Here is a 14560-nt window from a genome sequence, read left to right on the forward strand (position 1 = left end):
GGCAAACGCGGGGGTTTACAGAGTGGATTAACTAATACACGCGAGTGTAATTCTTGACTATGCTCGATAAAGGTTGATGTTGAGTGCTTCTTGCTCGACTTTTCGTGCCAACGAGTTGCTAACAAGCTGGCTGCAAAGCTCGTGTGAGCTGGTGCACTGCGAGCTTACCCCAGTAGGTCATTACTCTGCATGACTGCTTGGCCACGGGAGTTAATAAAACGAAGTAGTTTTAGTAAAACAACGCAAGTTTTAGATCAGCCAATGACAGAACGGTGGGGAAGCTTACTTTTACGTCGAGTGCAACTTCTGTTTAGGTTAAACTTTGGATGGTTTTAGGAGCTAAAACAACGGACAAAATATGTGAAAAGCACAATACTAGTACACTCGTGTAATTCGTAAAGTGCTGTGGAGATCGTATGTATTCACTCCTCATCCACAATCATCTAACATAAAGCACATGTTCCTACCCCCGACCAAAATTATGCCACATATAAATAACCAATGTAGCACTGCGGGAGGAAGCGTGTGTAGTTGAGGGCAAAATGCACAATGAATTAACTGAAGATCTACAAAGATCTCCTTAATCCTCATCACTATGAATCTTATTCGTCTACTTCACTACTTCTACGCTAATATGCACTTTTGTATACAATGGATGCGGGTGCGGTTGAGACATTGGGGAACTTCACTAGGCTAGCGCTTCTAAGCCATACATGTCCTTGAGACACATCCCCAGGCAAACATTAACTAGGGTGCGTCATGAGGCAGGTACTTAGGAGCTGAGTCCAGGCAAGGTGGTGGCAAGACGTTACCCACACCTGTCACATCGCTACATCCCCCCCCTGACGTCATGCTACACCTTGAAACGCCTTGACTTCAAGTCTTGGACGAGTTGCTTGAAGTCCACAACATGATTAAAATCCTTCATCAGTCCCCACGTGGCTTCGCTTTCGCGTTGTCCATGCCACTTGATCAAATATTCCAACTTGCGATTGAACTGGCACTTTTTGAGCAGTTTTTCGATAATGTACATTTCTTCGCCGGGTGGATTCGTGTAGAACAACAGGTGGATTCGTGTAGAACAACAGAAGTAGTTTTCGGGATAGGCCGGGAGGCAAACTTGGCTTTTGGGCTGGTAGTGCTTAAGTCGATCGACGTTGAACACGTCATGCATACGCGACATCGAGCGAGGTAACTTGGGGCGCATGGCGTTGTCATTAATGGCTTGGACAAATCTCAAAGGGACCGATGAATCCTGGAACTAGCTTGGGACGCTCGGATTAGTCGAGCATCGGGGCATGCTTTAGTGGCATGTTGCGAGTCGCTAACAATACTTGATCATCTTCCTTGAAAGTCACGTTCGAGCGGCGCTTGTCATAATACGCCTTCTGACGCTGCTGGGCCTTCGTCAAATTCCGATTGACTTCCTTTCGATGTTCCGGAAAATGCTTGGCAAAGTTATTCTTGGGCAAGGAACTGCTAACGCGGGTTGCGCAAGTTGCGGCCTGTGTCGACTTCGAACGGCGTCAAGCCGGTTGATGCTTGGACTAAGCCTCGGTGGGCATATTCGATCGTTGGCACTTGGTCGACCCAGTCTTGTCCTAGATACGAAACTTGGCATCTGAGCGCATCTTCAAGAGTTCGATTCTGGCGCCCAGTCGTTGGCAAATGGTCGACCCAGTCTTGTCCTAGATACGACACTTGACATCTGAGCGCATCTTCAAGAGTTCGATTCTGGCACTCAGTCGCTCCATCGGCTTGAGCTCTGCCGGCGGTGGTCATGGCTTGGCGGATACCCATAATCTCCATGAGGGACTTCCAAAACGTGCTTGTAAACTTGGGGTCACGATCACTGATGATCATTGCTGGTAGTCCATGGTGGCGAACAACATGTTCGAAGAATTTCTTCGCCGTTTGGGGTGCATCAACATCTGATCTCGTAGGGATGTAGTTTGGCCGCTTGGATAGCTTGTCTACCACGACCAACATAGCATCATAGCCTTTTGACACGGGAAAACCGGTGATCCAATCCGCTGAAACAGTTTGCCAACACTCTTACGGTGCGGAAATGGGAATCATCTTGCCATTTGCACGCAGACTGCTCGTCTTGTATCGACTGCGTGTTTCGCAACTCGCGACGTATAGCTTCACGTCTTCGGCAAGATTGTTCCAGTAATACCACTGCGCTACACTTAACATTGTACGTCGAGTTCCAGGGTGCGTTCACGGGGACTTCGGTGTTTCATTTCTTGTTTCATAGCGTCCACCCGTACTGGGCGGAGATCACACAAGAGCCGTTCAGTCTGTTGTCCTTGCAAGACAGCCAAGGCGTGGACGAGGGGGTGAGATATATTGAAACGTAAGGTGCGAGTTGTTGGCCAGACATCGCGAAGTTTCCGGGCGGCATGCGTCTGCCTCGCTTCCAAGGGTACAAGTTCGACCGGGCATTGCCCGCCGAGATGCACGAGACATGGGCGTGGGATTACTTCTCGGGGCAGATGAGAAGCAAGTAAACGCCAAGTTGGGTGGGCACGATGTACGACGAGGCTAACGCAGACAGGGCGGCGACGCGCAACAGTCCCTTCCCCTTCGTGCAATACCCTTCCAACGTCTACGAACAACTGGCCTGGGTGGCGAAACAGAATCCAACTTGCAAGGCGAGTACGTGGCGGATTTGGGTCAAAACAAGGTTGAACGGTTGAGTTCCGGGCAGCCCGTGGACAATACGGACGTGTTGGGACGTCCGTCCGCCGGCGTCCATTCGACCAAGAAACATTAACGTAGTCGTCGCGATACATGCCGGTTTTGTAATAAATTTAATTTTGATAAAATCGCCCTGCCAGATCCGAGTCTTCGAACTTGTACGCGGTCAGCTTGGAGTCGGCCATCCAGTATTTGAGGCCGTCAGCATGTTCCACCAAGTTCTCCTTTTCAGAGAAGTTGGGCAGACGACGTTGGTCGACTACATGAAAAATCGACGACACGTTGGACGAGTAAGCTACGTCGTCATCAGGAAACGGCACTTGTTCGACAAAGCTGGACGAGGTAGACAGTCGAGAGACAGATCGTCGGGTGCTTCGTCACCCTCGGGGATCTCGTCATTGAACGGTAGAGAGTAGTAGCCCCGAAACGACTTGAGTCGGTCAACGTTGAAAGTTGCCATCTTGTCAGGGTGTGATGGTATGTCGATATTATACGTGTTAGGTCCCATTTTGCGTTCGACTCGGAAGGGTCCATGCCAATGCGTCGCTAGCTTGGTCGTCCGATGGTCGTCTGGTCGAGTCGACTTGGCGAAGTATTTGTAGACCCAGACGACTGTCTGTTCGCCAAATTCGATGGGTTTTTGGTTGGCCTTGGTCCTTGCACTTGACCGTTGATCAGTTGTTGTTCCATGAGGTTTCGTGCATCTTTCCAAGGCGCGGCCAGACGACCCTTATAATGGGACAAGTCGTCGGACTTCCAGGAGGGCTCGGCCTTCATAAACGCCAAGTCCAACGGCAGAGTGGGGTCTCGTCCAAAGAGGCAAAAGTAGGGGGAGTCTCCAAGAGTCTCGTGGTGGGACGTGCTACACGCAAAGAGCAGATAGGTATGTCCGTATGATGGTCATTCACATTATAGATCTTGAGTATCTGAATGATCGTATGGCTGAACCGTTTGGCTAGTCTTATGCTTGGGGTGGTAGGCCGCAGACTCAAGCTTGTTGATGCCTAATGTGGTATACATCGTCGTGGCCAGTTCGGAGACGAAGATTGATCCACGGTCGGAGACCAGACGGTCAGGCACACCGATGCGACAGAGGACTTCATCGATAAAGGCTCGGCTGACAGTGAAGGTAGACGTCTTCAGGTCTGGTACTGGGATGTCTTCGACCCATCGAGTGAAATAGTCGGCGAAGACCAAGCTGTATTTGATGCCACTGTCGGACGTGGGTAAAGGACCAAGCGCGTCCACCACGACGAAGGCGAATGGTCCGCGCAAGGAGTAGACTGGCATCCGTTGCATCGGACCTTGTTTCCATGGACGACCGCCTTTGGCTCGATTGCAGTCCAGACATTGCGAGGCGTAGTCTTCGTAATCATGTTGCCAGTCTAACCAGTAGGCCGTTCGTCTGAGGTGTTCCCGAGTCTTCATGTAGCCGAGGTGTCCAGCCAAGGGCGACGCATGGGAAGCATAAAGCACTTCTATACGAGCGTGTAAGGTATGACCGGAACAAGGACGAGCTCGGGATTTCGAAGGGGTGCCTTGAAGGTGATGTATCGGCAGACGATGCCTTGTCTGACGACGAACTGATGACTGTTTCGAACGACCAGTTTGAGTAGGTGAGGGTCCAAGGCCACAGCACCTTCGTCTAGGTATGCCCTCAATGCTACGATCGAAGTGTCGTTCGTTTGCTCGTTGTACAGTCGGGGTGAATGTCGACCCCGTCGGTCGTACAAGTCAATGAGCTGGGGGGCTTTATTCGAGGTTGGTTCTGGTAGACTCGGCTGTGTGGAGTTTGCTTCAGACGATGGGGCTGGGGCTTGCACCGGTTATCGTTGAAGGGGGTATTGCCAGGCTTGGTGGAGTTGGCTCCCCGTGGCGGAGTGTTGGGAGGCTGAGCGGCCGGCGCGGGAGTGACCACTCTTGCTGTGCGACCGGACTGCGTGTGGCGCCACGGCCGGTGGATTTGTGACGCGATTTGCTGCGTGCACGGTCGCGGGGGTTAAGATACGTGAAGAGGTCACATTTTTTCTCAAGGCGGCCACAGTTGGGGCATTGTACCGCTACCGCAGTGGTACGTGGGCGTCCCATGATTACGTGCAGCAGGACAGCTATATTTATTGCGGGCATAGATTTGGGTGTTCCCATGTGGGCCTGAGGCACCCCATAGAAAGGCAGCCGAGGCAGGCAGCCATGGTGTCCACAAGTGTGGCGGCATTGGGGGACAGGGGGTGAAAAAAGGTGGAGGAGGGGTTGTCCTAGCTGAGATCACGGAGTGGATAGAGCTTCATAGATGGAGGGACCTGCTGGCCATGTTCGCTGAGGCCACCGTGGAAGGTGAAACCAAGCGTTCCTCGCAGATGGTCTCGATTTCTTTGCGTTAGTTGACGATGCTGAGCAGGTTGTCTGGGCGCTGGAGCGAAGGATTGATGGAGAACTGGATCCGGACGATTGTCTCGGCGAAATGGCGCTCGATGTCGGCAAAATCCTCAGGAGTAAAGCCTTGGAAGAGGTGTGCCTCGCGTTTCCAGTACATGGTCATGATGCGGTACAAGATAGGCTGGCCATCATCGCAGAGGTTGCGGAGGCCTGGAAATTGGAGGGCCGTGTTTGCATCGTATTCGTCGAGGTCTTCCTCCTGGGTGGGTGGACCGGCGCCGCCCTGCGTGGGCTGAGCTGGCTCGTATGGATCCGGGTGGTAGGACGGGGTTGGCGGGTATAGCATAGCATGGTGTCGTTTGGGCGGTGGTACTGTACTGTAGTTGGAAAGATGGGCGGCAAGGTTCAGGTCGGGTTCCACATCGGAGTGTGGGTGTTTGGCAGATGGTGCCCAGGGTGGATGGGTAATAGAGCTGGTGGAGGACATGGACTGGTCCATGGTCTGTCCCATTGATGCCATTTGCTGGTCCGGGTCCTGTCCCGTTTGTGCTGTTTGCTGGTCCGTGTCATTTCCCATTTGTGCCGTTTGTTCGGCGGGTTGGGAGTGTGACAGGGGCTGGGTGTCCATGGATGGAGGTTGGCTAGTGGGGGAGGGTCGGAGTGTGTTTGGTGCATGGGAGATGTTCCAGGGTGTGCTGTGAGCGCTTGGTGGTTAGATCGCGTGTACTGGGTTTGCGGAACTTCCAGCGGTGCCGGTGATGGGTGCGATGATGGGTTGGATAGGAGTGGTATATCTGTGTCGGTGGGTGCACCTGGGTGACATGTAGCCAAAGTGAGGCAAGGGGAGGATGGGTGGGTCATGAAGATCGTGTTCCAAGTGTGTTGCGGATTGATGTTGGAGTGGCTGCCCTTATGGGTGCAATGGCGCGGTTGGTTAGTGTCAGCCTATCGGAGGCCATGGGAGGTGGAGAGACTGTGACAGGGGATGGTGTGGGATATCGTGTTGGTAGATTGGTGGCCTTGGTTTGCGGAGGGAGATGTGCCTGGGGAGTGAGATGATCAGTTGGTGCGTGGGTGAAGAGTCCAGTATTATTGGATGCGGGAGTAATGGATGTATGCGGCGGTAGGAGGTGGATGGGTTTGTGCGTCTGGACGGTGGTTCCTGGTGTAATGCAGCCGTGGTCTGTGGTAGTCGCCATGCAGCGGGGAGCGATCTCTGCGTGGAGCTTTTGGTTATCTTGGAGGAGGTAGGTATGGTCGGCCTGGCAGTGGAGGGCGTGGGAACTGTGGTGAGCTGGAGAGTTAGGGAGAGTGACAGAGCAGTTGGTTTGGGTTGACTTCGAGTGAGTCGGGGGCAGATGGTTTTGTCATCCTCGGAGAGATAAAGGGCTGGAGTCAGCGTCGGTTGGTAGTGGTGAGCGAGGATGTTGTTCGTGGGGCCACGTAATGACACGTTTGGCCCGGGTGCGGTAGTGTCGGGCGAGAAGCTTGTTCGCGGCTAACTTGGAACGTAGATGGCGTGCGGTTAGGGGCGTGGCGACTGTGTTAAGGGCCGTGTTGGAGTCCGAGTCTGGGTCGGAGGAGGAGAATGGGAGCGGGGTGCTGATTGTACCGGTAGCTGGCACGAGGATGGCCGTAGCAATCCTGTTGTGGGTAATGACGACAGTAACCATGGGGGTTGGCTCAGGCATGGACGAAGTTGGTGGCGGGGGCGGTGGCCGTCCTGGGTCTGGAGGAGGGAGGGCCATGGACGTGGGTGGGATGTGTGTGTCGTGTCTCGGGGCGCCGCGACCAACTTGTATGTTACCAGGTATATTTAGGAATAATAATACTATTAATAGTACATGTTCTGTACCAGGAACGTTAACTCACATCCTAGCGGATATCGTTATCTACCGTTGGCGATGTAGCTGAACTCGTTCGGCTACAGCTGTGGACGTAATCATTCGAAAGTTGTATATGTACTTAGATTACCAATAGAGAACCGTTTTGTACTTACCCAGCGAATATCTGAATCATCAGCACCCGCAACTAGCTGTAGCTGGTAAGTTAGCACGTCCTAGAAGTATTTTACAGTTAACGTAAAAAAAACAGAAGATTGCACGATATCAGAGAATGGGCCGAAACACTTTTCATGACGGAAATGATTTAATTACATATAAACTCTAGTGAATACTTCAAGTACAGTACTACATTATAAACTAATCTGCGTACTATTAATAGTAGTAGTAACGTTAATAGAATTACGAGTCCCGCTGTGTCTGATCAATATTCCGAACTCACTTAGTATTTGTATACTCTAATTTTGGCCTATGAATCGTCTCATGCCATTTTGACCAATCAAAGTCTCTTAGGGGTGGCGCAATTCTGTCGGTTCCGGCACATTCCGACGAATTTTGTCGGAATGGAATCTGAAATATCCTGGCCTCACATACAAATTCAAATGCAGCCATAGTTCACCAAAATAGTTCGACATATTCCGACATTTCGTCAGTTACTCCTAATCAGTGGTTTGCTAAACATAGGAATGCGAATCCGTCATGAGGAGGCCGCTGCTCGTTGTAGTTCTGTTTAGACGTGGGCAAGTGGCATTGCACCTAGTTCATGTTACCCTCACGATACCAACGAAAGACTTGTCCTACGGACGCAGCAGGTCTTCATTCTAGGTGTACTTCGCAGTATATGTGCACCCTTACGCTTTCACGTAATGAGTATCTTGTCGGAATATTCATGCTATCGAAATGAAATCTGATACTACTGTAGTATATAATGGCGGCCTCAAATACAAATTTCAAATGCAGCGATAGTTCACAAAATAGTACGACATATTCCGACACTTCCCCTAACGTTAATCAGGTTTGCTACCGGTAATTTAGGAATGCGAATCTTGTTGTAAACTGACTTCACCTTGTAGAGCAAAATATGTTCCTGCGTCGTTGCATTCCGTACATGAAGTTCACATAGAGACAAGTCCGGATATATTTTCAAGAACATCACATTTGTTCATTCCATATGTGAATACCTGAGAAGAAAAAAGAAGTCCTACATAGGCTTAAGGTCGTACGCGGACTCAACTCACGTTGTTCACTGATTCACCAGCATGCTCTGTATACATACATATAAATGTTGGACCGGGCAAAGTGTATTGAAGACGTGAGCGACACATACCAGTGTAGTCTAATGTAAAGCAAACAATTTGCCAACATCATACGTCCAACTAAAGACAGCTCACTGTGTTGTTAAATATCCAGACTCACGAACGTAGACGGCAAACTTCTCTACCGTACCTTTCGATTCAATGTTGGAGTGGTACTCGGCTGTGACCACCCTGTTTCTAGTCTATTTAAAATTAATATTTCTATGTAATTTTGAGGAATATAATTTTATGGAAGTTCTTCGTGACAAACTAAAATTGAAATCATACAACTACATTTCTAGGGCTTGCGATGGGACGGTCACGGCATAATGGAAAGTGAATGGAGGTGTCAATGTCAGTTTACAAGCTCAAGTTTGCATGCTGAAATCTGCAGGAAGTCGCTTCAAGTTTGCTCGTCGTAGAGAGGCATTACTTCTGAAAGGATATTTATGTCTAGAGGCAATGAATACCAAATTTTCCAGTGGTACTCCTGGCTGTACCACTCCAACATTGAATCGAAAGGTACGGTACCCATTCCCATCTGTTTCATCTGATTCCATGGCATTCATGTGAAAACTTGGATCGAACGCAACCACATGCTCCCGAGTGTCATTCATTAATCTTCTATTCACCATGAAAGTCGCCTTTGGATTGTCTGCGCTCTTCACCTCCGTCGTCGCCGATCTGAAAATCGTCGGGGGTAAGGAAGCGGCGGTTGGCCAGCACTTGTACGTGACAGGACTTCGCTCCTCCGCCTCTGGAATGACCGCGTGCGGAGGCAGTTTGATTGCCCCCAACGTCGTCTTGACCGCCGCCCACTGCATCGGACAAGGTGACGACTATGTGGCGATTGGATCACACTATAACAGTGGCACAAAGGACGGTGAGCAGATCAAGGTCAAGAAAGAGATCAAACACCCCAAGTACAAAGCGAAGATCTATTCGTACGACTTTGCAGTGTTGATTCTAGAGCGCGACTCCAAGTTCCCGGCCGTGGAAGTGTCCTTCGACACTGTGGCAGCCGACACCCCCACGGTTGTGCGTGGCTGGGGCACCACGTCTTCGAACGGGTCTCCGTCCAAGGTCTTGTTGGAAGTCGGGGTGGATACGGTCAACCAAGAACAGTGCAATAAGTGGATGTCTGGTGAAAACAATATCGACGCCAGCATGTTGTGCTCCGGTGGCAAGGGGGGCGAAGATTCGTGCCAAGGCGATTCTGGCGGACCCTTGACGATGGAAACCAACGGTTCTGCAAAATTGGTGGGGGTGGTCAGCTGGGGCGTTGAGTGTGCCGTAAAAAACAAGCCAGGCGTGTACAGCCGCATCTCGATGGCTCGCGACTTCATTGAGCCGTACCTCAAGAAGTCCCCCACATCGGCCCCTGGTACCACCACAGCCCCTGGCCCGACCAAACCTACCACCATGCCCAACGCGACCACGATGAGGCCCACGACTGCCCCCCCCAAGCCTGGTTGTACCACGTGCGACGTTTGCTACTATGCTGGCGCCGACTACTGCTTGGATGACTTCTCCAAGGAGGACTGCGAACACTACATTCCTGAACATGGAACGTTGTGGTGTGGTAACTAGAGAGTTGTGGTGTTAGTGTTGCGGAGACAATATATATTGTGTTTGAAGGTACAGTAATACTACCGATCTCATAGATTTTGGCAGCGACATATCCAACTACAGTGTACCCGTTCGCTTCTATGTTTTTTGTAATGGTCCAATAACCCCTGTATGGCGCTTTTGATTACTGCAAGCTTAACAAGACCCTTCACCGTCAAGTCGAAAACGTTAGGTGCCATGGTAAAATCAATGTTGAAACGGTACTATAAGTTCAGACGAGTGATACTCTTGAAATTCTATGCAATAGATGTCATGTACTACCTCTGTCCGAAAATAGTTACCCCAAACGGAATATTTGAGAAATGAACGTTAAGTTGGTCGAATTATTCCATTCTGAAAACAGATGCATGTTTAGTAGCCTCTAGAGCACACCAATAGCATCGCTTCGTACCAAACTACACCCAATCACAACAGATTCAGCCACACAGAGCTCCAATACTTAAACCTATACAACTTGGACGATTTGTCTCAAAACGGAGGTATCCGGATGTCCGGTTACGACCTAAATGCGCGCCAAGGAGGACCTCACGGACAACGATCGAACTGCAATCCTACAGCAGCTTCTCGCGCGGGTGGTTGATCACAAGACATTGCCACGAGGTGCCTTAGCAGACGTCGCCGTCTCCTTTGGTGTTGAATGAAGCACGGTTCGCCGAATCTGGCACGGAGCTACAGTCGACCTGTCCGACAAGCTTCGCCCGTGCCAGCCTGTCTGCTGAAGGAAAAAAGTTCGTTCTGGCAGGAACCTCAAGCAGGAACCTCAAGCTCGACTCTGTTGCTGCCCATCTCAAACTCGTACCCAAGGCTCGACGGACAACATTTCGGTCCATCGCTACCGCCATGTCCAAGCCCCAGTCGGCCCTGCATGACTACTATCGGCGAGGAATTTTCGTGAAATACTCTAGTACGATCAAGCCGGCACTGACGGATTCCAACAAGGCCGTTCAACTCAAGTGATCAATCGACCATGTTCACCCGGTGGGACCGACCGACTACACCTTCGACAGCATGATGGACTGTGTCCATGTGGACGAAAAGTGGTTTTTCGCCACGCGAGTTCACAAGTCGTATTATCTTGCACCCGACGAAGCCCCTCCTCATCGCACGGTCAAGTCCAAAACGTTCATCACGAAGGTCATGTTTCTGTCCGCCGTTGCCTGACCACGTTGGGACCACTACAATGATGAATGATTCGACGGCAAGATCGGCACATGACATTTTACGGTGCGAGTTCCGGCGTTGCGTGGAAGCTGCAATAGACCGGGTGGAACCATGGTGATGAAGCCAGTCAGCGTGACTCGTGAAGTGTACATGACCATGCTCCTGGACAATGTAATCCCCGCTATAAAAGCGAAATGGCCCCAAGGTGAGACCAAGGGAGTGATCATCCAGCAGGACAACGCCAAGCCTCATGTTCCCCCATCGGACCCTCGCATCGTTGCTGCGTGCACCGGTGGCGGGTGCTCAGTGTTTCAGTTTGGGGTAACTATTTTGGACAGAGGTAGTAACAGTAAGTAAGCACATGTACTTCGAAGTACTACTACACATTTTGCGGTTAATTTCGAAAAATATCGGGTATATTTCGTCGAATCTCATTTAAATTCGTGGAGCTTATTATATTTCGCGACCTCGGCATTTACTGTTAGTTATTCTCTCATTATGTTTCGTCGATTGTGAGTATATTTCGTTATTTGCTTACAGTGTTAGTTAGATTCGCAAACAACCAATATACTTCGTGATGAGATCAATATATTTCGCATAAATGTTAACGCAATAACTGTAAATATGCTGGAGTGACAACTATAGGCTCCAACCAATTCGTCGTCCATGTTTTCGGCTCTTTGGTCGAGGTGGAGAGCGTATTGATACAAACGGTTCGCATCAACTCCTACGACAATCAACTCTCCTCATGCAGAAACATACCTTTAATGATTTGGTCAGCAATATGCTCCAGACATTACAGTCGGAATTCCAGCTCCACCAGGAGGTGGCCCAATGAATGCAGCTAGTGGCTCACAAAGCAACGTATACAGACGGGGTTTCATTGCTCACCACAGGTTCTCGATTGCGAGTATGGAGTACAAAAATGTCCGATGTTTTTGTATGTCTCGTCGACGTGGCTGACATTCGTTGGTTACAAGGTCAATATGTATGTGCATACTGGAGTTCGAGGTGATGGAGGTTCATCGCTATCGGGAAGGATGAGGGGAAGGTCGGGTCGGGCGGGATCCATGAGGAGGTGCTCCAACGAGAAACCTTATAATCGACTGTAACGTTTAGTTCTAACTGTAAGAGCCTGTTCCAAGTAGAATTCGAAAATCGCGAATAATCGGGTGACAAAATGCTTCTTCCCAATTTGCTGCCATTTTACGGCCATGATTGATTGGACATAAATCGTGCCCAGAAAATGCAAAGTGATTGGCCAACATAGTCTTGCACCAAGGGCTTTCACAGGCTTCCGTGGCCAAGGTCCAAGCCGAGGTCAGTCGTTACTACTTCTTCAGCAACGCTAGTCGCCCACACATATGAGCTGGTGACTGCGCTCCCATGTGATGGTTATGTGTGCTCACGTCGGCACACAATATTCAACCTCAGAGATATGTTGAGAGCGTAGGATCAATAATTGGCTGTTGATGCTATAATTTCAGCCAGTAGTTTGGCGCGGCGATGGGTTGTGGATAATGGGGTTAACTCGAACCGTTCGGTATCCGTACTGCCGTGCCCACAGTTGCTCCTTTGATAGTTGTCGCTTCCACCTCCTTTTCACAACTTCGCACAACCGAAAACGACATTTTTCACTTTTGAGTTGGAAATTCGTAGCTCAAAATTCATTACAAAACTGGGTGTCCGAAAACTCTATTGTTTCCAGTACTGTAAATAGTCGGTACATACTGTAATCGTGACGAGTGAAACGCACAATACTATTTTAGTAGTATTACGTTAAGCCCCAGAATTACTACGTATCGTTAGTGTATTAATAGTAGTACTGTATGTATTCACTCAAACTCACATTTCACACATATACTTCGAATACTAGTATCGCTTACCGGTAACTCACAGTCAGCGCATGCATAGTTCAAGTCTAAAAAAAACGACACCTGCCTTCCCTGACATTCGCCTCAGTACTGCAATGTGTCACACTAGCATCAATAACTATTAATAGCACATTAACTGGTACTAACGTAAAAAACCAATTTAAGATAACTTCATGTTAACCAATTTAGGATAACTTTGTATTGCCCAATCACACCTCGTTATTTGTTCGAGTCAAAACCTCTATCATATAATGCTGGCCATTCCGTCACGTGAATGAAATGCAAAAACGGCGTAGAAGCCATTGGTAATAGTCATTCAAGATTGGGTTGAAGTTCCCTAGTCGACACGGGCCACATTGGGTTGGATCGGAGGTTTTGCCGAGAGTTAAACTCGGTGGACATCCCTCCACAACAGAAATTTAGCTCTATAAAACAGTACCCTTGTATAAATTATATGCCACCTGTTGTAAACACTTACCCTAAACACAAAATTTCAATGCTCAAACACATACATACTTTAAGATAAAAAATGTTATCCTAAATTGGTTATCAAAATGTGAGTACAAATGCTTAGAAAGTAACAAATTTACCTGTGAATTTCATCGCCTAAACTGATGATTCGATTATGAACTGAAAGAGGCGCGTCTTGTCTATTGGAATCACTATTGAAAACTCAAATATCGTAACGGACTCAAAAGTTATGTCCATTCTACTCCGACGCCTCCAAAAAAGTTTTCTTAAATTGGTTTTTTACGTTACTGCCATCAGAGCTAAGTTTGTTCTCGACAAGGATAGATCCAATGCAAGGGAACTACAGCAGTCATGGAGAGGCAGCGTGCCCTCCACTGCGCTTCACAGTCAACCGTCCAAATACAATCCCCTCTACACCATTTTGACCAATCAAAGTCACTTTAGGGTAGCGCCAACCTGTCGGTTCGGACACATACCGAGGAATCTATCGGAATGAAATCTGATATATCATGGCAGTCTCAAATTGAAATTTTAGACGCAGCGATAGTTCACCAAATACTGTAGGTCGACATATTCCGACATTTCAGCAGTTTCTCCTAATCAGGTTTGCTAAATATAGGAAATGCGAATTCGTCATGAGGAGGCCGCTGTTCGTTGTAAACTGACTTCACCTTGTAGCGCAAAATATCCTCCTGTGTCGTTCATTCCGTACATGAAGTTCACATATAAATAAGCCGGGATATATTTTCAAGACCTTCACATTTGGTTCATTCCATATGTGAATAACTGCGAAGGGAAAAAAGTCCTAATTAGACTTAAGGTCGTACGCGGACTCGCAGTGAATTCACGTTGTTCACTGATTCACCAGCATGCAATGTTGGACCGGGCAACGTGTATTGAAGACGTGAGCGACACATACCAGTGTAGTCTAATGTAAAGCAAACAATTTGCAACATCATACGTCCAACTAAAGACAGCTCACTATGTTTTTGAAATATCCAGACTCACGAACGTAGACGACAGGCTTCTCTACCCATCCCCACATCTGTTTCATCTGATTCCATGGCATTCATGTGAAAACTTGGATCGAACTCAACCACATGCTCCCGAGTGTCATTCATCAATCTTCTATTCACCATGAAAGTCGCCTTTGCATTATCTGCGCTCTTCACCTCCGTCGTCGCCGATCTGAAAATCGTCGGGGGTAAGG

At 49.0% G+C, this 14560-nt stretch overlaps 7 protein-coding genes across 7 annotated transcripts; 4 read left to right on the forward strand and 3 right to left on the reverse strand.

Annotated features, from left to right (window-relative positions):
- Positions 1–853: 853 nt before the first annotated feature.
- On the reverse strand, positions 854–1207 carry H257_14318 (hypothetical protein; the record flags this gene model as incomplete). The annotated part of the gene is made up of 1 exon (XM_009842082.1): positions 854–1207. The coding sequence occupies one exon, from the start codon at positions 1205–1207 to the stop codon at positions 854–856; it is 354 nt and encodes a 117-aa protein (XP_009840384.1).
- A 1198-nt stretch (positions 1208–2405) lies between these two features.
- H257_14319 (hypothetical protein) lies at positions 2406–2779 on the forward strand (the record flags this gene model as incomplete). The annotated part of the gene is made up of 2 exons (XM_009842083.1): positions 2406–2509; positions 2557–2779. 2 exons carry the CDS (start codon positions 2406–2408, stop codon positions 2777–2779), a joined length of 327 nt encoding a protein of 108 aa, XP_009840385.1.
- Positions 2780–5080: 2301 nt separating this feature from the next.
- H257_14320 (hypothetical protein) lies at positions 5081–5707 on the reverse strand (the record flags this gene model as incomplete). The annotated part of the gene is made up of 1 exon (XM_009842084.1): positions 5081–5707. One exon carries the CDS (start codon positions 5705–5707, stop codon positions 5081–5083), a length of 627 nt encoding a protein of 208 aa, XP_009840386.1.
- A 739-nt stretch (positions 5708–6446) lies between these two features.
- Positions 6447–6827, reverse strand: H257_14321 (hypothetical protein; the record flags this gene model as incomplete). Its single annotated transcript, XM_009842085.1, has 1 exon — positions 6447–6827. The coding sequence occupies one exon, from the start codon at positions 6825–6827 to the stop codon at positions 6447–6449; it is 381 nt and encodes a 126-aa protein (XP_009840387.1).
- Positions 6828–8848: 2021 nt separating this feature from the next.
- H257_14322 (hypothetical protein) lies at positions 8849–9805 on the forward strand (the record flags this gene model as incomplete). The annotated part of the gene is made up of 1 exon (XM_009842086.1): positions 8849–9805. One exon carries the CDS (start codon positions 8849–8851, stop codon positions 9803–9805), a length of 957 nt encoding a protein of 318 aa, XP_009840388.1.
- A 545-nt stretch (positions 9806–10350) lies between these two features.
- Positions 10351–11005, forward strand: H257_14323 (hypothetical protein; the record flags this gene model as incomplete). The annotated part of the gene is made up of 3 exons (XM_009842087.1): positions 10351–10419; positions 10454–10797; positions 10852–11005. The coding sequence occupies 3 exons, from the start codon at positions 10351–10353 to the stop codon at positions 11003–11005; spliced, it is 567 nt and encodes a 188-aa protein (XP_009840389.1).
- Positions 11006–11116: 111 nt separating this feature from the next.
- H257_14324 (hypothetical protein) lies at positions 11117–11362 on the forward strand (the record flags this gene model as incomplete). The annotated part of the gene is made up of 1 exon (XM_009842088.1): positions 11117–11362. The coding sequence occupies one exon, from the start codon at positions 11117–11119 to the stop codon at positions 11360–11362; it is 246 nt and encodes an 81-aa protein (XP_009840390.1).
- Positions 11363–14560: the final 3198 nt, after the last annotated feature.

This window comes from Aphanomyces astaci, assembly GCF_000520075.1.
Source record: "Aphanomyces astaci strain APO3 unplaced genomic scaffold supercont1.56, whole genome shotgun sequence".
In the NCBI taxonomy this organism is placed as follows: domain Eukaryota; phylum Oomycota; class Saprolegniomycetes; order Saprolegniales; family Verrucalvaceae; genus Aphanomyces; species Aphanomyces astaci.